This window comes from Scyliorhinus torazame, chromosome 19 (assembly GCF_047496885.1).
Source record: "Scyliorhinus torazame isolate Kashiwa2021f chromosome 19, sScyTor2.1, whole genome shotgun sequence".
Taxonomy (NCBI): domain Eukaryota; kingdom Metazoa; phylum Chordata; class Chondrichthyes; order Carcharhiniformes; family Scyliorhinidae; genus Scyliorhinus; species Scyliorhinus torazame.
The window spans coordinates 81063510-81087223 of record NC_092725.1 but is presented as its reverse complement, the minus strand read 5'-3'; the positions used below and the strand labels follow the sequence as shown (position 1 = coordinate 81087223).

Genomic DNA, 23714 nt, shown 5'->3' with positions numbered 1-23714 from the left:
GTATATACAAATTTCTCTTTGTTTGATCTTCTGTTTTGGGTGAGTGACTATCTTGGTTGCGTCTGTTTGCTGGATCTTTTTAGAATCTTTTGGGTACTCTCTTTTGGTAGAAATGGCTGACTCCAGATTGAGGAGGGGTGGTCACCTGGAACGTTCGGGGTTTGAGTGGCCCAGTGAAAAGATTGAGGGTATTTGCTCACTGTAAGAGCTCAAACTCCAGTGTGATGTTTTTGCAGGAGACACATCTGCAGGTCAGGGACCAAACCAGGCTGCGAAAGGAGTAGACAGGACAGGTCTTTCATTCGGGTTTTGATGGTAGGGCCAGGGATACAGAAATTTTAAATAATAAAAGCGTTCAGTTCTCTGCCTCAAAGATTTTGGCTGACCCTAATGGAAGACATGCTATTGTATGTGGTTTTTAAGTGGGCATCCCGATGATTATGGTTGATATTTATGCCCCGAACTGGGATGATACAAATTCTATTTATACCTGACTGGCCTCCCTCTCCGATTTAGACTCACACCAGCTCATTTGAGTGGGGACCTGAACTGTGTCTTGAGCCCGAGGTTGCATCCAAGCCCAAATTTCTTAATCCATCGGGGATGGCAAGTAATATGCTATTACTCTTGGAACAGATGGGGTGAGGGGGTGGGAAATGTAGATCCTCGGCGCTTCTTGCAGCCAGGTGATTTTTCATTTATCTCACATTTTTACCAGGTATATTCGCGGATTGATTACTTTGTGGTAGGTAGATCCCTCCTCCCTTCAGTGGTGATGGCTGAGTACTGAGCGATTGCTATTTTGGACTTTGTGGATTTGGTGCTGGAATCTGGCCCCACCCCATGTCCGCCATGGTGGTTAGACACAACCTGTTAGCGGATAGAAAATTTGTAAGCATATGTATGTTGCCATGGAGGATTATATAAAATGTAATAAAACCGAGTCAATCTCACCTTCCATGTTATAGGAGACTCTTAAGGTAATAATAATCTTTATTAGTGTCACTATGTTACTATGAAAATCCCTAGTCATCACTCTATGGCGTCTGTTCAGGTTACACTGAGGGAGAATTCAGAATAACCAATTCAAATAACAGCACGTCTTTCAGGACTTTGGTCCTGAGGGGGGAGATTATCTCCTATAATGCGCATTTAGTGAGGACAGCGCAGGTGGAGCAACAGAGGTTGGTGGTCTCCATTCTTGAGATGGACCACTAGTACTCACTTGATCCTACATCGGAGTTACTGGCAAGTAGAATGAAGGTGCAGATACAGTTTGAATTATTGTCGACTGACAGGGTGGTGAGCCAAGTATGACACATGAGGGGTATATTTTATGAGAAGGTCAGTCGTCTTTTGGCCCATCAGCTTAAATGGCAGGCAGCCTCCCGGGCGATTATACAGATACGCAATTCGAGCGGTAATATTGTTTCCGCCCCTCCTCAGGTTAATGAAGCGTTTGAATCATTCTATCGTAACTTTTATAGATCGGAACCTCCGGCGATGGATTGATCATGCCTGACTTGTTGAATAGCCTATCCATCCCAACTGTGGAGGTGGAGAGGAGCAGTAAGTTGTAATCCCTGTGAAATCCTGAGGAAATTTTAAAATGCATTGGTTTGATGCAGATCGACAAAGCTCTTGATCCGAATAGCTTTCCAATTGAATTCTGTAAGAGGTTCTTGGAGCAGCTGGTGCCTTTAATTCTGGACATGTTTAATGACTCCTTTCCTGGCATTTGTTGCCTTCCAACCCCAAACAGCCCTCTATCTCTCTGATTCTTAAGAAGGACAAAGACCCAACAGAGTTTGGGTTGTACCGATCTATCTCACTGTTGAATGCAGATGTTAAGTTACTTGCCATAGTGTTGGCACTTCGGCTGGAGTTCTGCCTCCCAAATGTAATCTCGAAGGATCAGATGGGCTTCGTGAATGGTCAACAATTGTCGGCCAATATACATTGTCTGCTAAATTTCCTTTTCCCCTCCTTGGTGCCCGAACCGGAGGTGATTGTTTCACTAGATGCAGAAAAGACATTCGATAGAGTGGAGTGGGCATCGGTTTGAGATTCTTGGTTTTGGCCACAAATATATTTCTTGGATTTGGCTACTGTATAAGGCTGCCACTGCAAGTGTTTGTACGAATGTCCTGAATGCTACTTATTTTCAGTTGAATAAGAGCATGAGACAGAGATGTACATTGTCCCTGCAACAGAGCCACTTGCTATAGAGCTGAGGTCCTCTGTTAAGTGGAGGGGGATAAATCAGGGAGGGGTGGAGCATCGGGTGTCCCTTTATGCGGATGACCTACTTATCTATATTACGGACCCAGTACCCTCTATGAATGAGATAATGAAGCTGCTTCTTATTTTTGGCTCATTTTCTGGGTACAAGTTGAACTTTTGCAAGAGTGAATGTTTCCCGGTCAACTCCCCTGGGAGGAGAGCCCAACAGGATACATTACCTTTTTCGCTTCTTCAAGACTAGCTTCCGTTATCTGGGGATACAGGTGGCCCACAACTGGGCCTGGCTTCACTAATTATACTACACTACTCCGGTGGACAGTATCAAAACAGACTTGTAGAGGTGGGATAACCTTCCCCTATCTTTGGTGGGTAGGGTTCAGGCTAGTAAAATGAACTTGTCCCCGAGATTTGTATTTCTTTTTCAGTGTCTCCCCATTTTTCTCCCAGGTCCTTTTTTGCTCAAGTCAACAAATTGATGTCCTCCTTTATTTGGTAAGTCTCCCAGAATCCTTGGGGTTTTACTCCAAAGAAACAGACAGGCGGGAGACCTGGTTCTACCCAATTTATTGTTTTACTATTGGGCAGCCAATATTCAGAAGATATTGTTGTGTTTTAATGAGCCCGGCTCCATATGGGGACAAATAGAATCGAGCTCCTGCACTGTTTCTAGTCTTCGTGCAATAGTTATTGCGCCGTTGCATTTTCCCCTGGTGAGGTTTTCCTCTAATCCAGTGGTGGTCTCCACCCTGCGGGTTTGGAAGCAGTTCAGGCAATATTTCAAGCTTCGCTCCCTGTCTTTGCTGGCCCCCATCTGTAATAACCATCTTTTCCGCCCAGCTGGTTTGGATTTGACAAATAAGTCCTGGGAGGGGAAGGGTCTGGAGAGATTTGGGGACTTATTCGTGGAGGGGAGGTTTGCAAGTTTTAAGGAATTGGCTGAAAAATTCTAATTGCCTGATTCTAGTCTTTTCAGGTATTTTCAGATTCGTGATTTTCCGCGCAAGCCTTTCCCCTCCTTTCCTTTGTCACCACCCTCTTCCCTGTTGAAGACGATCTTGACTCTGGCCATGCAGGACAGGGTGTCTATTTCGGACATATATAGCCATATCCTTTCAATGGACTCTGCTCTGCGAGATGAGGACGAAATGGGAGGCTGAATTAGGTGCCATTCTTAATGTTGAGGTTTAGAGTGAGGTTCTTCACACGGTCTTCATGTGCTGAGCTGAGTTTGTTTCAAATTGAGGTCTTGCACGGGATGCTCATGACCAAAGGGAGGATGTGCAGCTTTTTCTTCCGTGGTTGAGGATAAGTGTGAGCGCTGCTCTCTGTGCCGGCTATTCATGCACAAATGTTCTACTCCTGTCTTAAGTTAGTAAGGTTTTGGGTCTCTTTCTTTAATGCCATGTCGGAGATACTATTGGGTAGATTTGAATCCATGTCTGCGCGTGGCCATATTTGGGGTGTTGGATTCTCTGGTGACTCAGTCTGAGTGAAGGCAGATGTCCTGGCCTTTGTCTCATTGGTAGCCTGGAGGTGAATTCTGCTTGGGTGGAGGCCTCCTGCTCCGCATGGTGCCTTGTCTTGGCTGGGTGACCTTATGTCTTTTCTACATTTGGAGAAGGTCAAATACACCATCAGGCATTCGGTGGAGAGGTTCTACCTGAGATGGCAACCATTAATTTCCTTTTTTAAAGAGTTAGTCACCATCAACTATTAGGGGGTTTAGTTTAGTTTGTTTTTTGTGTTAAAGTGTATGTGCATTTTTGTTTTTCTTTTTGTTTCTCTCTTTTATAATATTTATGTTTGATTATTTTGGGTGGTTCTGTTTAATATGAACATTTTTTTAATAAACATTTATTTTAAGAAGTCCATGGGCGGCACGGTAGCACAGTGGTTAGCCAGGGTCCCAGGTTTGATTCCCGGCTTCGGTCACTGTCTGTCTGCATGTTCTCTCTGTGTCTGCATGGGTTTCCTCCGGGTGCTCCAGTTTCCTCCCAGAAGTCCCGAAAGACGTGTTTGTTAGGTCAATTGGACATTCTGAATTCTCCCCCAGTGTACCCGAACAGGCGGCGGAGTGTGGTGACTAGGGGATTTTTGCAGTAACTTCATTGTAGTGTTAATGTAAGCCTACTTATGACACTAATAAAGATTATTATTATTATGGCGGAAAGGTCCCATGGTCAATTGGTGCCTATTGCCTACTTAATGACCTCATTCCACCATTGCTGATATTAACCCTGTGACAGGTGAGGAGACGCCCTCGCAGGAAGCATATCAGGTAGCCCAGGCAGAATTGATTGCGGGCTCCCAGTGTGCGGAGGGGGGGAGAGATTTGAGGGCTTCACTTCTGTCGCTGACTGTCCACCCTAACCTCCATTTATTAAAATGCTATATCTTTCAAGGGTATTGTTACTCATGTGCAAAAGTGAAGTAAATTTATTTAGCCATTGGGCAACTGAGCTGTACAGTCCAGGTTCAATCCATGGTGTATATTGAGTTGGATGAAATGCTCCATTTTCTCTCCGAACCTTGATTAACAAGCTCAGATTCACACTTTTGATCGTCACCCAACAACTTCAACTATTGTGTGGATTCCAAATGCAGCTATATGTTGCCAGCTGGGCAGTAAAACTGCAGAAACTGGTTTTATCCGCTGGTTTGTATTAACAACATTTTTTCTTCTCTTTCCTGCAGTTTGATTATTATAATTCTGTGCTGATCAATGAGATAGATGAAAATGGGAATTACGTGGAGCTTGGAAATGAGTTCATTTTGGAAGTAAATGAGCATTTCAACGATTTGCCTGTGAACACCTCACTCAGTAATATACAAGTCCCAACTAATGTGTATAATAAAGGTAAAATAAACCAGTTTGTTCCTTATGCATCAGATGCCATTTCTCATTTCAGATGTTGATAGATTTGCCGTTTATTTTTGTTTTCTGCTCTTCCTGGCACCTCATTCCACTTCGGGGCTACTACTGGCCCATGCTTGCCACTGTCCTGTTCGACCCCCTCTCGCAGAACCTACTTGAGGACTACTGTTGGCATCATAGCCAGCACAATGTTGTGAGGACCAACTGGTGAACAGCCTTGGACCACTGGTTGGCACCTGTAACTTATTGAAATTATGCTGGTGAGGTCTGAGGCCGAATTTCGGTTGAACCTTGGTCCTCTGGTCTCTGACAGATATTCTAAGTGCATCACTGGGTTCAAGATGGTCCTCAGACAATTTCTAGCCTCGATTCTGTGACACTTTGTTTTAATAACAAAACCTGGTACTATAATCCACCCTCAATTTGCATATCTCCAGTAATAGCTGCATCTGATGTCACAGCGGCTGCAGTGAGAACGATACGAAAAGGAACTCTTGTCGTATTCAAAAATGCAGTAATTCCAGTGGTGCACATCATTATATCTTACCAAATACCCTTCTCACAGATCCTGATATATTGAATGGAACATTCTGGTCGTATGCTTTAAATATAGCCTTTTAGGAAAACGTCATACAAGCATGAAATCAGCATAATAATAAAATTCTGAATATTTTAAAGTAGTCATTAGTTCCATTTTGAAATTGACATTTTAAAAATTCAACAAGGCTCAAGTGTTGATGGGAATTTCTTCCTGCAAAAAAAAAACTGCCTATGCGCCATTAAGATTCTGCTGTAAATATATATTTTATAAATGTATTAGTGGCACCTAGTGACAGGACATTAACACTGCACCAGTTTTTATTTTCATGTAGCAACGGTCTCTCTGAATGGGATGACTAGAATGTTTTCGATGCTGTCTAGTTGGAATGGCCAAATATGTGTTTAGACATATGGCTTGATCTGACATTGTTCCTTGGTTATCTGCAGCTTTCAAGTACGTGGTTGATTCAATTTCTGATGTTTTTATTGCAGTTGGAAGTGGTCCAGTTTTAGTGAAATCCTTGGGCATCAAAACCTTGCCCACTGTAATCACATGCTTGATGCGAGTTTAAATAAACCATATTTCTTACAGGACAAATGATACATAGTAGATAAATTGTGGAGCCAACACATAGGAGCGATTGTTTCTGATAGGAGGATTAGTTTGGCACCGATGATGCCGAAGCCATGAAGCCATACAGAATTTATTTGTCAAGTACCTTAGCTAGGAACATCAGCCAAGGGTATGATTTCTGTTGTAACAGTATGCTTCTGAAAAATATGTTGTGGAGTTCCTGTATAACATCAGTGCCCAGACAACAATATAGAAGACAATCATTGGATTTTAAATGAGCCAACTGCTACAACACTTCCAAAAATAATAAATACACAGAAAGCACAATTTGCTAAAATAAAACAGTTGGTACAGCAAATGTGACTGAATTGAGTAATAGGCTGCCTATCATTCCTGCCCCACTTGAGAAATTTCAGCTGCTCTCATGAGTCATAAGGTGGAGTTTTATATAGAGTGAAGGCTTAATATAGAATCTGTCACACTTTGTTTTAATAACAAAAAACATGGTACTATAATCCATCCTCTCTTTGCATAGTTCCAGTAATAGCAGCATCTGATGTCAGTCACTGCAGTGAGAATGATACCGAAAGGAACTCTGGTCTGAATGATTCAATAATGCAGTAGTTGTAGAGATGCACATCACTATCTTACCATATACCCTTCCCACAGATCCTGATATTTTGAATGGAGCATACTGGTCGGAAGCTTTAAATATAGTCTTTAATGAAAACTTCATGCAAGATCCAACTCTCACCTGGCAATATTTTGGAAGTTCCATGGGTTTCTTTAGACTTTATCCAGGTAAAATCATTAAAACAGCAATAGAAAACTCATGTTAATGTTGTGGAGAGATTGCATTTATTCACATTGACGCACTCAATAGGAATTCACTATATGTGTTGTGTCTTTCACAATTTGCAATCAGGAGAGGACTGAAAGCAGATGTCCCGGAGGGTGCCAGAGACACTGATGGAAACAGTGCTGATGTGATAGGCATGAGCCATAAAGATTCATAGAATGGTTACAGCATGGATGGAGACCATTCAGCCCAGCATGTCAATGCTGGCTCTCTGCAAGAGCAACTCAGCTAGATCTATTTCCCTGTCTATTTCCCATCGCCCTGCAAATCTTTCTCTTCACATAATTATCAAATTTGCTATTGAAAGGGACAACTGAATCTGTCTCCACCACAGTCTCAGATCTCAATGCATTCTAGATCCCAGCCACTCACTGCTTGAAGAAGATTTCCTTCATGTCATCTTTTCTACGTTTGCTCTTCATTCACCTTATATCAGCATTCTCTGGTTCATGATCCGATAGGGACTGTTTCTTCCAATCTACTTACTCTGTTCAGACCCCTCATGATTTTGAAAAATTCTATCAAATCTCTTCTCAACCTCTCAGTCTTATTGAAAGGGTTCATCAACTATTTACATGTTAGATGCTGGCTGATTTCTTAAGTTGTTCCACAATTCTGCAAATGTTCAATGCTTTCCATGGATGCTTCAAATTGAAAATGTCTATGGGGAGCAAGACTCTTTCTTGGTTACATGCTTCCTGCAGAAACTGCAGCAGTTGTTGCCAAACATGGTGCACTAATAGATGTTCCCACTTGGAATAGAAGATGACTGAGAGAATGAGCAAAGGCCACAGAGAGCAGGACAAGCTGCTAGCAATGATATAGGAGGAGGAGGAAGAGGATAAAAAGGAAGTGGGAGGGAGGCAGCAACCGAGACATTTCCTTTCTGTTCAGATTGTACATGATGAATTACTTTGAGTAAAATATCCAGTGACCCCAATTCCCAAAACATTAACAATCTCAGATTCCGTCCTTCTGTCAGTCTTGCAATGATTGCAAACTTTACCACACTGCAAAAATAAACATTTCAAACAAATGTTTCAATAAAATCATGCCATATCATTTAGAAATGGAAAATCAACACTCTTGCTTGCCTTGGTGCTCCTATGCAATGCTGTCCCCGTGGCTGCAGCATAGCTGTTGACAGGCAGCTAAATTTCGGTGAAGGAGGCTGCAGTTGGCCTTTGTGGATGATCTCAAGCAGTTTTGGCCGAGAAGACTTGGTTTGACACTGCTCTATCTTGGCATGGGCAGCAACAATCTGTGTTGGCTGAATGACAGACAACAGCAAGGGTACTAGGCAGAGCTGGGAGCACAAAATTCTGTCATCCTGAGAGGTTTGCACTCCAGGGAAGCATTGCCATACTTTCAGCAATCCTATTAATCTGTTGGAGGACAGATTGCTAGACTGCCTTGACATCTGTAATCTCCTTTGATTACTGGTATCTGCAACCATTTTGGCAGCAATGTGAGCCTGCATGGGTACAAGCTGGCCCTGCTTGACTTTAATCTGAGTTTGCAATACAGCACGCAGACTTGTAGTTGAAGCTGCTTGCTGCAATGGAAGCTGTGACATCAGACGCTGCATCTTGATCGGGTGTACAAGTGTGATAATAGAGATAGCCACTACTTACCTGTTGGAAAGAATGCATTCAGACCGGATTGGTCCCAAACAATGTTCATTGACCTCAAGCTTCCTGGCACACTTCCCAATGAAACAAACATTTCATTGTGGATGCCCATCAGCCTCCTTCTGTTTCCTGCCCCATTGAAGTCCTCATCTGAGTACTCTGCGGTATAACCTGTGATTTGCACTCGCCCTCCAGCCATATCCTGCCCTTTTCTCCTGCCCATATTTACAGAATACACATTCCTGCTGTCTCACCATGTGCAGATCCCGCTTCTGTGACACCCTCTAGATTTTGCACAGCGTCAGTATCTGAGCTGGTAGATGCCAGTGTGAAATCATGATGGTGTGCCATCATCATTACTATGCCATGATTTAATGCCCATGTTGCGCTTAAGTGAGAGCGCGACAAGGCCATTAAATTGCGGCAGAGTCCGAGTTTGAGAACTGCGCCGGGCGCCGATCTGTTTGCAATCTAACCGGCCCACTCCCATTGGCGCGATCGGAATCACAGCGTAGTGTGGCGAGAAACCAATAATCACCATTTCAGCCTAATCTCGATACAATTAACGAGGGCGACCCTCTACCTAACAGCTCCCGTGATCAAACCAAATCCCCAGCAAGTGGTCACGGCGGCGCCGATTGGTACTCCTTTTTAAAAAAGGAGTTGCTGCTCCACTACTTGGTTGGGGTATGGTGGGGGCCCCGGGGAGGCCAGCCTCGGTCGGGGCAGCCACCGTTGGAGGGTGTGGCTGCCCATGGCATGGGCTGGGGAGTGGGGGAGGGTAGGTGGGTATCTCAGCACCCGCGAGTCCGCCATGCCAATCTCTGGATCATGTGGTCCTGTTCTAGGGGCAACCTAGGGGCTCCTGCCCGCCTCTCCCACTGACCAATCATAACTCCCACTGACCATGGTGGCCTCTGGCTACGCGCTGAAGGGTATAGCTAATTGTGCATTGGCAACCATAGCACTTCATAGCTACCAAGTGGATTCTTGTGGGTATGCGTGCCATGTAGCATGTGGGGGTTATTGCTCAGCATCCCAATCAGACCGTGATGCTGAACACTGTGCCTGAGCATTGCAGGAGGCAACACCACTGAAGCAGCAGCCAACATCCAAACACCCAGGGACTGGACCCCAGCACCGGGGACATTTCCGTGACCCGAGGTTGGGTATCTGCATTGGGGAGGGGACCAGCTCCCGGTCCAGATAACGCTACGTGCAGATGCTTGGGGCACAGGGTTTGGGGTCTGGTGAGCAGTGGGCCCCACTGTAGCGGGGGGTGCGTGGGCAGAGTGTGTTAGGGCTGGGGGTGGGGGGGAGGCAGACGGGGGAAGGAGCAATGGTGGGATTGGAGGGCCCCGGGGTGGGGGACACAGCTGGTTGTCAGTCTCAGACTGTGTCCCAATTCCTTATAGATATTACCCAGTATGGACGATATCTTGGACCCTGCGGAAACTGCGCTTGTGATGCTGCTGGCAGGCCAGGTGGGGATCTGGCGGACGGGGTCTCGGTGAATCAGCTGGCGAGACAGTCATTTGCAGCATGATGCCTGTGGGGTATCATTAAGTGGCCTAATTAACGTTAGATATCAATGATGTATCGCCGGGTAGGCTGTTGGGAAACACCCGCATTTCCTGCTCCCTATCACGCTTAGAAAGAATTTGGTTAGATCGCACCCAAGCTATCATGTTGCTTTGCAGTACAGTGTGAAACCTTTTACCTGCTCTTAACAGCTGCTTCACAAATGGCAGTCAATAACTATGTTCCTGCCCATTTTCTCAGGTATAAAATGGATGCCAGATGGAAATGGAGTCATCTCTTTTGATTGCAGGAACCGAGGCTGGTAAGAAAAACATTCTTTTCTGATTGCCTGAATAGCTTTCAAGGCTAAGCACAATATTGATCCCTCATTGAGATGTCTTGAATTTCAACTAAAATTAAACTGAACATAGCTCAGCGAGAAAATTCACCAAGTGATTTTTAAAATTTCATTCATAAGATGGGGATGTTGTTGGAAAGGCCAGTATTTGTGAGGTAACGCATTTTGGTAGGTCTAACATAGAGGGGAAATATACCGTAAATGGCAAAACCCTTAGGAATATAGAAAGTCAGAGAGATCTGGGCGTGCATGTCCACAGATCTTTGAAGGTGGCAACACAAGTGGACAAGGTAGTCAAGAAAGCATATGGAATGCTTGCCTTCATTGGACTGGACATCGAGTATAAAAACTGGCAAGTCATACTACAGTTGTACAGAACCTTGGTAAGGCCGCACTTTGAATATTGTGCACAATTCTGGTCGCCACACTACCAGAAGGGTGTGGAGGCTTTAGAGAGGGTGCAGAGGCGGTTTAACAGGATGTTGCCTGGTCTGGAGGGTGTTAGCTATGTGGAGAGGCTGAATAGACTTGGACTGTTTTCATTAGACAGATGGAGATTGGAACTTGCTTCATTATTATTGGACGGCGAATGTGGACAAGGTGCAGCGGTGATGGGAAGGAGAAGGGGTAGAGTGGGTTAGGATGGAGGAGGAATTTTGTAAGGGGTCTAGTTTGAGGGATATTGTGACGGCACGTTGCCAATGGCTCCAAGTAGGTATTCAAGCAGCCTGGTGGTACAGGGATGGAAGTGATGTCGGTGCTAACGCCGCTGTGCGAGAATCATGAGTTTGTGCCAGAGATGGATAGTGTATACAGGAGGTGGAGGGAAGTGGGGCTGGTCAAGGTGAGGGATCTATCTTTGGATGAAGAGTTTGCCAGTCTGGAGGAACTAAGGGAGAGGGTAGAGCTGCCGAGGGGGAGTGAGTTCAGGTATCTGCAGGTTAGGGACTTTGCACAAAAGGTCTGGAGGGGATTCCCAAGGTTGCCGGGATACACCCTGCTGGAGCGACTGCTGCTCCGGGATGTGGAAGGGGAGGGAAGAAATGGGGATATTTACAAGTGACTGGAGAAGCAGGGAGGCGAGCGGGTGGTAAAGATCAAGGAGAAGTTGGGAGAGGTGATCAATTGGGGACCATGGAGTGAGGCACTGCGAAGGGTAAACGGGACCTCCTCATGTGCAAGAATGAGACTGATACAATTTAAGGTGGTGCACAGGCTGCATATGATTCAGGCGAGAATGAGTGGGTTCTTTCAGGGGTTGCAGATGAGTGTGAGAGGTGTGGGCGGGGGCCAGCGAATCACATGCACATATTTTGGGGTTGCGAAAAATTGGGAAGATTCTGGGCAGGAGTGTTCGCGGTCTTAGTCAGGATAGTGGTGGAGGAGTAGGTGGACCCGGACCCTGATCCTTTGGTGGCGATATTTGGGGTTTCAGAGAAGCCGGAGCTCATGTAGAGGAGGAAGGCCTTGTCATGGCCTCCCCCTCTCTGATTGCACGGCGGCGGATTTTACTGGAGTGGCGCTCGGCATTGCCACTGGGTTAGCGGCTTGGTTGGGTGACCTGTACGAATTCCTGCGATTAGAGAAGATAAAGTATGAGTTAAGGGGCTCTTCAGAGGGGTTTGAGGGAAGGTGGGGGATGTTTGTGACTGTGTTTGAGGAGCTGTTCGTCGCGGGGAAGGGGATGGGTGAAAAGGGGAAAAATCTGTACAGACTGTATAGTGGATTGTTGGGAAGCATATTTGTTCGCTGTAACCTGTTTTGATACATGTTTGTAATAAAATACATTTAAAAAAAAGAAAGACGGAGGTTGAGGAGTGACCTAATAGAGGTCTACAAGATTATGAGGGCAATGGATAAAGTGGATGGGCAGCGACTCTTTCCCAGGGTGGAGAGGTCATTCACCAGGGGGCATAGGTTTAAGGACCCTGGGGCAAAGTTCAGAGGAGATGTGCAAAGCTGTTTTTTTACACAGAGGGTGGTGAGCGCCTGGAGGGCATTTCCAGGGGAGGTTGTGGAAGCAGATACATTAACGGCGTTCAAAAGACAAACACATGGATAGGATGGGTACAGAGGAATACGGCACAAGGAAGTGCTGAGGGTTTTGGCAAAGTTTGGTATCATGACCAGTACAGGCTTGGATGTTCCTGTTCTTTGTTTGTTCTTATTACCCATCCCGAATTGCCCATGAGAAAGTGGTTGTGAGTTGCCTTCTTGAACAATTGCATGTGGTATAAGTACACCCACAATGCTGTTGGGGACGGAGTTCCAGGATTTTGACCCAATGACAGTTTCCAAGACAGAGTGGTGTGTGATTTGGAGGGAAACTTTCTGGTGGTGGCGTTCCCATGCACCTGCTGTCCTTGTTCTTCTAACTGATAAAAGTCATGGGTCTGGAAGGTGCTTTGGTGAGTTGCTGCAATACATCTTGCAGCTAGTACCCAGTTCACCGTGGTGGAGGGAGTGAATGTTTAAGATAGTGGATGGAGTGCCAATCAAACAAGCTGCTTTGTCTTGGATAGTGTCGAGCTTCCTAAGTATTGTTGGAGCTGAACTCGTCCAGGCAAGTGGAGAATATTCTATCCCGACTTGTACGTTATAATTGGTGGATAGGCTTTGGTGAGTCAGGAGGTGAGTTACTTGCCACAGAATCCCCAGTCTCTAACCTGGCTTTTTAGCTGCAGTGTCAACATGGTTGGTCTAATTAAGATTCTGGACCATGCTAACACCCAGAATTTAAAAAAAAACATTTTTAACAAACAATTTTATTGAGGTATTTTAGGCATATTGAAAAAGTGACATTGTACAGTACAAAAAAAAAGAAGTCAAGACACAAATTAAACATAATGCAAACCACGGCTCTGTTCACACAAGGACCTGCCTCAATATCCTCCTACTCTACTCTGCTCTACCCTAGCTACCCGCCACCACTATCGGGCTGGTGGAGTACCGTGCCGGTGGAAGCAGCAGAGGCGCTGTGACCAGAGCTGCTAAGCTAGTGCCCCTGCACGAAGCAGCCTCCATCCGCTCCCAAACCGACCCCGCACGCACCATCCATTTCCTTATCATCGCTATGTTGGCCGCCCAGTAATAGTTGCTGAAGTTCGGCAACTCCAGCCCCCCTTCTCCCCTGTTCCTTTCAAGCATCATCCTCTTCACCCGCGGGGACTTCCCCGCCCATACAAATCCCAGGATAATTTTATTCAGCCTCTTAAAGAAGGACCGCAGGATAAAGAAGGGGAGACACTGAAAAGCAAACAAGAACCGCAGGAGAATCGTCATCTTAACAGTCTGCACCCTCCCCGCCAATGACAGCGGGAGCGCATCCCACCTCCGGACCTCCTCCCTCACTCGTTCCACCAGCCGGGACAGGTTGAGCTTATGCAACCTGCCCCAGTCCCGTGCCACCTGAATCCCCAAATATCGGAAACTCCCTCCCCCTAGCCTGAACGGCAACCCCTTCAGCCTACTCTCCTGCCCCCTCGCCTGAATTACAAACAACTCGCTCTTAGCCATGTTCAGTTTGTATCCGGAGAACCGGCCAAATTCCCTCAGGGTAGCCATAATACCGTCCATCCCCACCACTGGGTCCGATACATATGACAGCAGATCATCTGCGTATAACGAGACTCAATGTTCCACTCCCCCCCGGACCAGCCCTTTCCAGCCCCTAGAAGCTCTCAGTGCAATTGCCAGCAGCTTTATGGCCAGTGCAAACAGCAGTGGAGAGAGAGGGCTTGTCCCACGGTGCAGTCTAAAGTAGTTTGATGTCATCCTGTTCGTCCTTACACTCGCCTCCAGGGCCTGATACAATAGCCTAACCCAGTCGATGAACCCCGAATCCGAACCGCCCTAGTACCTCCCACAGATAATCCCACTCGACTCGGTCAAAAGCCTTTTCAACATCCATGGCTACGACTATCTTTACCTCCCTATTCTCCGGGGGCATCATAATCACGTTGAGCAGCCTTCTTATGTTGGCCACCAGCTTCCTCCCCTTTACAAACCTGGTTTGGCCTCCACAATTACATCCGGAACACAGTCCTCAATTCTGGTCACCAAAACCTTGGCCAGTAACTTGGCGTCGATGTTAATCAAAGAGATCGGCCTGTATGACCCACAGTCCTCCGGGTCCTTATCCCGTTTCAGAATGAGCGAGATGGTGGCCTGCGACATCGTCGGGGGTAAACTCCCTCTGTCTCTTGCCTCGTTAAAGACCCTATCCCGGCAGATATTTTGTAAAACTCCACCAGATACCCGTCCGGCCCCGGGGCTATACCCGACTGCATGACCTTCAGGCCCCCCAATACCTCTTTGATCCAGACCAGGGCCCCCAGTCCGTCCACCAACCCCCTCCCCACTCTTGGAAAGGTCAGTCTATCCAGGAATCGCCTCATCCCTCCCGGTCCCCTGAAGTGTACAGCTTCCTCTAAAAGTTCCTAAAGACCTTGTTCAGTCCTACCGGGTCACCCACTAGATTACCTTCCCCATCCACTACCCTCCCTATTTCCCGAGCCGCTTCCCTCTTCCTTAGTTGCTGCGCAAGCATTCTACTGGCCTTCTCCCCATGCTCATAAATCGCGCCTTTTACTTTTCTAAGCTGCTCTACAGCCTTGCCTGTAGTCAGCACCCCAAATTCGTTCTGCAGCCTCTGTCGTTTCCTGAGTAACTCTGGCCTCGGAGATTCCGCGTAACTCCTGTCCGTCCGTAGAATTTCCTTAATCAGTCGGTCCGTCTCTGCCCTATCTGTCCTGTCCCTGTACGCCCGGATTGAAATCAGCTCCCCTCTCACCACTGCCTTCAGTGACTCCCAGAGCACCGCTGCCGAGACTTCTCCAGTATCATTCACCTGCAGGTAATTCTGCATGCATTTCCTCAGCCTCTCGCACACCGCCTCGTCCGCGAGTAGTCCAACTTCCAGCCTCCATGGTGGGCGCTGAAAGCTGTCCTTACAAAACTGCAGGTCTACCCAGTGCGGAGCATGGTCCGATATGGCAATTGCCGAATATTCTGCCCTCACCATTCTGGCCAGCAGGTCCCTACTCACAACAAAGTAGTCAATCCGGGAATACACCTTGTGGACGTGGGAGTAGTACGAGAACTCCCTCGCCGTCGGCCGGCTAAATCTCCACGGATCTGCTCCCCCCGTTTGCTCCATGAACCCTCTCAGTTCCTTTGCCATCGCTGGCAACCTGCCCGTTCTTGAATATTACCGGTCCAGGCTCGGGTCCAGGACTGTATTAAAGTCCCCACCCATGATCAGCTTACGTGAGTCCAAGTCGGGGATCTTCCCTAGCGTCCTCCTAATAAAATCCCCATCGCCCCAATTAGTGGCATACACACTGACCAGGACTACTCTCACCCCTTCGAGCTTACCCCTCACCATGATGAACCTGCCACCCCCATTCATGACTGTGCCCTCCGCCTCAAATTGTACCCTTTTATTAATCAGGATTGCAACCCATCTCGTCTTAGAATCCAGCCCCGAATGAAAGACCTGACTGACCCAGCCCTTCCTTAACCTAACCTGGTCTGCCACTTTCAGGTGCGTCTCCTGCAGCAAGACTATGTCCGCCTTCAGAACCCGCAGATGCGCAAACGCACGCGCCCTCTTCACTGGCCGGTGTTGCTCTCTTTGGTTGGCTCTGAATATGGCGGTCAATATGGTCACCTTCCTTAATTCTAATTACGTTTGCTCTAGAGTCGCCAGGTATCTTTCGATACCCCCACAAGGTTCAAACCGATTACTGATTCAAGACTCGATACACCAGTTAGTTAGTTCAAAGTCAATGCTTATTTATTTACACACGCAGTTAAATATACTCATGCACAAAACTCTACAGACTAAACTATCACTACTGCTAAAGCCTATACTTAGCTTCGGGCGCCCACTCAGTCAGAGGAACAGTGGCCGTTGTTCGGTTCTGAGGCTGCTGGGGTCGAACTGGTAAAGCTAAGGTCGTCTGTCTGGTAGCGAGCGTTGACCTTGGACTTACTTGCTTCTGGTGCAGCTGGTGGACAGGTCTCGCTTCGGTGAGAGCCGGGTCCAAGAGAACGATTCTCTCTTGGGGGCTCCTTCTTATAACCAAAGGGGCTTCGCGCACTTTTGGGCGGGCCTTGAACTTGGGCCCAATCAATTGGGCCGTTTCTTGATCATTCATATTGATCTCGTCCAATAAAGGGGTGGGTGCCCTGATGGTTGGGCGTGTCCTAGGTGGCCGTTGGCCTGCTTTGTTTCGGTCTCCTCTGGTGCCAGGGTATCTGCCTTAGTATCAGTTACTCAAATGTTACTCTTTTGTTCCCGAAGATGCGGCTCCAATATGCAGACAAACCCTGAACCTACTTGTTTTCTCAGTATTGTCCATTTTCCCCGCAATCTTTGCAATGTGTCCATTTTGTAATCGGGAAGTGGCCATCCCAGATGGCTACACCCATTTAACCCTCTAACATTCCAGGTGATCAGCCTGGTTGGGGGGTTCTTCGCCCCCCCACTTTGCCGATCAGCCTTCCCCTTTCCTTGGCCAGCCCCCCAGTCATGTGTCGCGCTTCATCTGGCCCGCCTCCTGACCGGCTCCACCCATGACCTCCTCACTGTTGCCATGCCCAGTTTCTATGCCCGTCAGCAGAATGACTCCCCCCCCCCCCCCCCCCCCCGAGCAACACCATCCTATCACCTAACCCCTGCTCTAATCTAACTATATGCACACACCCCACATCGGCTGCCGTTGACTAACCCCACTCAGCTCGCCAGGGGCTCCCCGCCTCCGCGCCAGCACGTCTCCCACCCATTGTTCCCAGTCACTCCTCCCCGACCTAGCACACTGGGCTAAACAGCTAGCTTTTAAAGCAGACCAAAGCAGGCCAGCAGCACGGTTCAATTCCCGTACCAGCCTCCCCGAACAGGTGACGGAATGTGGCGACTCGGGGCTTTTCACAGTAACTTCATTTGAAGCCTACTTGTGACAATAAGTGATTTTCATTTCATTTTCATTTCAAATGCTGTCTTGATGTCGAGGACAGTCACTCCCATTTTTTGGATCAGTACTGCAATGAGGTATAACATGAAAGCTCACTCTCTGGCACCGCCTGAATTAACTGAACTATTTCCTGCTGATACACAATTCTAGATTTCTCAACCAGGATTTGAAAAGTGAAGTTGTTTCATTGTGTAAATGCCTCCTTCCTCGTTACATTGCACACAATTAGCTGTTGATGGGAAGTGCTGGTATTGGAAGTGCTTGCTTCAAATGGGCATCCACTTAATTTAAAAAATGCTGGGTAAATACACCTTGAATGCTATTTCTAAATTTGATTCATATAATCTAGAATCATAGAATCTACAGTGCAGAAGGAGGCCATTTGGCCCATCAAGTCTGCACCGGCCCTTGGAAAGAGGACCCTACTTAAGCCCATGCTTCCACCCTATCCCAGTAACCCAATCTAACCTTTTGGACACTAAGGGCAATTTAACATGGCCAATCCACCTAACCTGCACATCTTTGGACTGTGGGAGGAAGCTGGAGCACCCGGAGGAAACCCACTCAGACACGGGGAGAATATGTAGACTGCACACAGACAGTGACCCAAGCCGGGAATCAAACCTGGGACCCCAGAGCTGTGAAGCAACTGTGCTAACCACTGTGCTACCGCACTGCCCTTAATTGTGCATTAATCACGGGCATGTGAAATGGAAAACTTTATTTTGATTTGCCATGGTAAGTACTCAGCAGGCTGGGAAAGGATACAGTGATTCTATTTAATTAATTTCTTGAACATTTTTATTTTCTAAAAATGATCTCTGCTCACATTTACGTTCTCGGAATCCCCATATCTGCAGTTTTGCATGAAGAAGGTCTTGCAGATCAACTGCACAGAAGGCCACTTCTGGTATCCACATACCACATCTGCAGAGCGGCGTGTAGAAACCTCACTTTGGCAGATGATTCAGAAGGCGTAGGCTCCTATTCGCAAAGGAAGCAATGTCAGTATACCCAATGATACCATTATATAATGGTTAACAGTAATGTTGGATGCTTCATTGTAAACGCACTCTTAAGAATTCAGGGGCGAAATTCTCCCCCAACGGCGCGATGTCCGCCGACAGGCGCCAAAGACGGCGCCAATCAGACGGGCATCGCGCTGGCCCAAAGGTGCGGAATGCTCCGCATCTTTGGGGGCTGAGCCCCAACATTGAGGGGCTAGGCCGACGCCGGAGGGATTTCCGCCCCGCCAGCTGGCGGAAATGGCGTTTGTTGCCCCGCCAGCTGGCGCGGAAATGCGGCGCATGCGCGGGAGCGTCAGCGGGCGCTGTCAGTTTCCCGGCGCATGCGCGGGAGCGTCAGCGGCCGCTGTCAGTTTCCCGCGCATGCGCAGTGGGGAGAGTCTCTTCCGCCTCCGCCATGGTGGAGGCCGTGGCGGAGGCGGAAGGGAAAGAGTGCCCCCACGGCACAGGCCCGCCCGCGGATCGGTGGGCCCTGATCGTGGGCCAGGCCACCGTGGGGGCACCCCCGGGGTCAGATCACCCCGCGCCCCCCCCAGGACCCCGGAGCCCGCCCACGCCGCCTGGTCCCGCCGGTAAATACCAGGTTTGATTTACGCCGGCGGGACAGGCAATTTCTGGGCGGAACTTCGGCCCATCCAGGGCGGAGAATCCAGTGGGGGGTCCCGCCAACCGGCGCGGCCCGATTCCCGCCCCGCCCAATCTCCGGTACCGGAGACTTCGGCGATGGCGGGGGCGGGATTCACGGCGGCCGGTCGGAGAATGACGCCCCTGATCTGTCAAAGAGACCTTCTCAGGTTTAATTACATCAATTCAGAAATATAACAATTGCATCTCCTGTGATCCAGATTAGATCCTCCTCCATCTCTTAACCTCTTGGTCTTATTTTCTTATATTCACTTTTATTTTTATCATTTCTTTCATACCAATAGACTTTTCTTCAATTTTGTTTGATTCCAACCTCTTTATCCAAATTAAACTGACTTCTACTTTATTTTAAACCTTCCCAATCTCTTTAATAAAACCATTCCATTGTTGATTTGTGGTTCAGTGTGTCAATGTTTCTTTCCACTTCACTTCAGATGGCTCATTTCCCATTACAGGTATTTTCATGTTTGTCCTTAGATGCTCATTTAACTCACCTATCTGATATCTTTCATTATTCATAACTATATCTGGCAATGCCTTTCTCCCCACTGAGCATGGGGCACAATAAAAGGGTCCATGTTATGTTGGAACAGTAAATGCTGATGGGTGCATACGCTTCTAGGCAACCTGGCAGAACTTCCTCAGCCCATACATTATTAAGGGGTTTGTCACTGTTGACTTTCTCCACACACTTTTTTATGTCTAACTTCCCAGTGTCACAGGAATCCATTTGATGGTTCTAAGCTTTCCATGCTGAGTTTTTCGCACGTTCTTCAGTTTAGCTTTTTTCAGACGGCTGTCAAATGTGATTTTCTGAACTCTTTTGTGAATAAACCACCTGGGCAACGCTTCTTCAAAATTGACTGTCTTACTTTCTCGCTTCTGTTTCTTTTTCTGGTTATTGTTATTTTTCACAATCCTTCAAGTCATCTGCTTTTCCTTGCGGAATTCAGAGCAGGTGATCCATCTCTGCCTCCTACTGAGGTCCCCAGCATCACAGATGTCAATCTTCAGCCAATTCAATTCACTCCATGTGATATCAAAAAATTGCTGAAGGCACTGCTGAAGGATACTGCAAAGGCTATCGACCCTGACAACATTCCGGCAATAGAATCATAGAATTTACAGTGCAGAAGGAGGCCGTTCGGCTCATCGAGTCTGCACCGGCCCTTGGAAAGAGCACCCCACTTAAGCCCTGCCTCCACCCTAACCCCATAACCCAATAACCCCACCTAATCTTTTGTTCACTCAGGGGCAATTTAGCATGGCCAATCCACCTAACCTGCATATCTTTGGACTGTGGGAGGAAACCGGAGCACCCGGAAACCCACGCAGACATGGGGAGGAAGTGCAAACATCGCAAAGACAGTCACATGAGGCCGGAATTGAACCCGGGTCCCTTGAACTGTGAGGCAGCAGTGCTAACCACTGTGCCACCTGATTTCAATAGGTTTTTGTTTGTGTTTCAACCCCAAGGCCAGCAGACCACATAGACCTGATTCCAAGCAGAGGTGTTAGTAAGACATCATCATCAATCACCCTTTTCAGAACCTTCTATTTCATCTTAAGATGATTGTAAAGACAAACACAGTACTGAGGATTTGTGCTCCACATGTTCCAGTACAGCTACAACACTGGCATCTACCAGCAATGTGTAAAATTGCCCAGGTATGCCCTGTTCACAAAAAACACGGTAGCACAGTGGTTAGCACTGTTGCTTCAGCTCCAGGGTCCCAGGTTCAATTCCAGGATTGGGTCACTGTCTGCACGTTCTCCCCGTGTCTCCGTGGGTTTCCTCCGGGTGCTCCAGTTTCCTCCCACAGTCCAAAGATGTTCAGGTTAGGTGGATTGACAATGCTAAATTGCCCCTTAGTGACACCCAAAAAGGATGGGTGGGGTTACTGGGTTACAGGACTAGAGTGGAGGTGTCGGCTTGGGTAGGGTGCTCTTTCCAAGGGCCGGTACAAACCTGATGGGCCGAATGGCCTCCTTCTGCACTGTAATTCTAAAAAGAAAATTACCACCCCAAAAGTCGACTCTCGATCATCCATAAATTTATGAAAAGTGTCGTTGAAATTACTACCAAGCAGCAATAACCTGCTCGCTGACACTCAGTTTGGATTCTATCAGGCCTACTCAGCTGCTGACCTCATGACGTCTTGGTCCAAACATGGACTAAGGAGCTGAACCCAATAGGGTAGGTGAGAGTGACTGCCCTTGACATCAAGGCAACATTTGACTGAGTGTAGCTTGTTATGTATTTTTTCATTTCCTCATCCAAGGACAGGATACCAAGACCCCGGAGCAGTAGTTATTTTGCTGTGATAGATTTCATAGCTGTGTGAGTATAGAGTTTAGCTTGAGTTTCCTATTTATTGTTTAACATTTAAAGTATGACTTTCAGCATTGTAGGACGTCCCTGGAAGGTTTTCCTGAGGATTGGAAGACAGTGTTCCATCATTTTCAAGGCACTGAAATCTACATCTGCTCCAATATGGATAGTGTAGTCTGCTGGTGGGAGCTCCTCTGAAGAGGAAGGGAGGGGCAGGAGGGAGAGGAGACAAGGTGAGCGCAGACAGTGTCCCAGGCAGAGACCTATAAGAGGACAGGTAAGGGCTCAGTTGCAGCAGGGCCAGCAGGGAGGCCAAGATGGGAGGGGCCCCAAGATGCCACTACCTAATAACTAGAGTATTCAGGCAGTGCACCAACTATCTGCAAATGTCTGAGGTCTAGTGCCGCATCAGGCTGCACACCCCCAGGGACACATTGCTATTTTGGAATGTCACTATGATAGGTCCTGAAATCGTGTCCAGCTGTGTGGGGGGGTCACTCCATGCCAGTGACGTTGAAGGGTCACAGTAGCCCTCAATCTTTGCACCCCCGGTTCATTTCAGGGCTCAGTGGGGGAATCTGTGTGTCTCGCAATCAGCTGCACACGGTGTGTCAAGCTAATGACCAATGTCATCTTCAGGCACGGCCACACTTTTATCAACTACCAGGCAGGTGAGGGCAGCAATGTGGAGAGAGAATGAAGGTTTGTAGTGATGGCTGTGTTCCCCTGTATCCAGGGTGCTATTGACTTCATGCACATGGCCATGGTCATCATGGCACCAACAGGAGAGCAGGGGGCTTCATCAACAGGAAAGGGTACCACTCAATGAATGTACAGATTCTCTGTGACCACAGGACACAGATTCTACAAGTTTGTGCCTGTTATCCAGGGAGATCACATGATTCATACATCTTGTGGCACTTTGGGCAGCACGGTAGCACAAGTGATTAGCACTGTGGCTTCACAGCGCCAGGGTCCCAGGCTCGATTCCTGCTGGGTCACTCTCTGTGCGGAGTCTGCATGTTCTCCCCGTGTCTGCGTGGGTTTCCTCCGGGTGCTTCGGTTTCCTCCCACAGTCCAAAGACGTGCAGGTTAGGTGAATTGGACATGATAAATTGCCCTTAGTGACCAAAAAAGGTTAGGAGGGGTTATTGGGTTAGGGGAAAGGGTGGAAGTGAGGGCTTAATTGGATCGGTGCAGACTCGATGGGCCGAATGGTCTCCTTCTGCACTGTATGTTCTATGTATGGTCCTGGTACCAAGTCTCTTCTTGGTTCCTACAAGATTGGTTGGATGGCTCCTGGGTGACAAGGGCGATCCGTTGATGATGACCCAATTTTGTCACCCAAAAATGGAGGCAGAGGAGAGATATAACAGGAGTTTTGCATCCAAAAGAGTTGTGGTGGAAAGGACTATCAGGCTGCTCAAGTTGTACTTCCGATGTCTTGACTGATTTGGGATGGATCATTGCAGCGTCCTTCAGAGAATGTCTCCTTCACAGTTGTCACATGCTATGACTTGCACAATCTAGTTCTGACAAGGGGGGAACCCAGTGGAGGCTGATGAGAGCGAGGCAGGACAACAGGCCATGGAGGATGACTCCAGTGATGGGTCAGAGGATGAGGGTGCACAGGGTGAGGATTTTTAGGCGGATGATAGGAACATTCAGGGGGGCTGGGACACGAGGGATGCTTTGATCCAGCGAACCTTCAGCTAGGCACCCAAAGCATGGAGACCAACTCAACCCAATGGCAATGTCTCAATCACAATAAAACTTACCTTTAGAGCTCAACCCAGATATCCTGCATGACACAAAGCACTTCACTTACAAGCCTGTGCAACATCTGGCCAATGTTCAAAGCATGCAGCCAACTCAGCACATTGAATTAAAGAAAATGTTTATGTGACTTTGCATTAACATAAAAAGTGCATACAAATATTCCAAACATGACAAAAACCCTGAAGAAATAAGCTCAGATTATGTCATCCATGACATGCCCCTTGTGTTTAAGATGCCTTAAACTTATGCAGTGGACACTGCATCTTGAACCCCCCCCCCCCCCCCACCTTGCTGGCAGTGACATTGGAGGCAGTCTGTTGACTTTGCTATCGTGGTGGCCGTGATGACCTTGGT

At 47.5% G+C, this 23714-nt stretch overlaps 1 protein-coding gene across 6 annotated transcripts in view; it reads left to right on the top strand.

Moving 5' to 3' along the window:
- LOC140396252 (voltage-dependent calcium channel subunit alpha-2/delta-4-like) overlaps positions 1-23714 on the top strand; it is an 820155-nt gene that overhangs the window by 203308 nt on the left and 593133 nt on the right. For all 6 annotated transcript variants that reach the window (XM_072484603.1, XM_072484602.1, XM_072484604.1 and 3 more), the window contains 3 exons: positions 4939-5101; positions 6903-7034; positions 10506-10566. In XM_072484603.1, coding sequence (XP_072340704.1) covers positions 4939-5101; positions 6903-7034; positions 10506-10566 — 356 coding nt within the window. The remainder of the gene's footprint in view (positions 1-4938; positions 5102-6902; positions 7035-10505; positions 10567-23714) is intronic.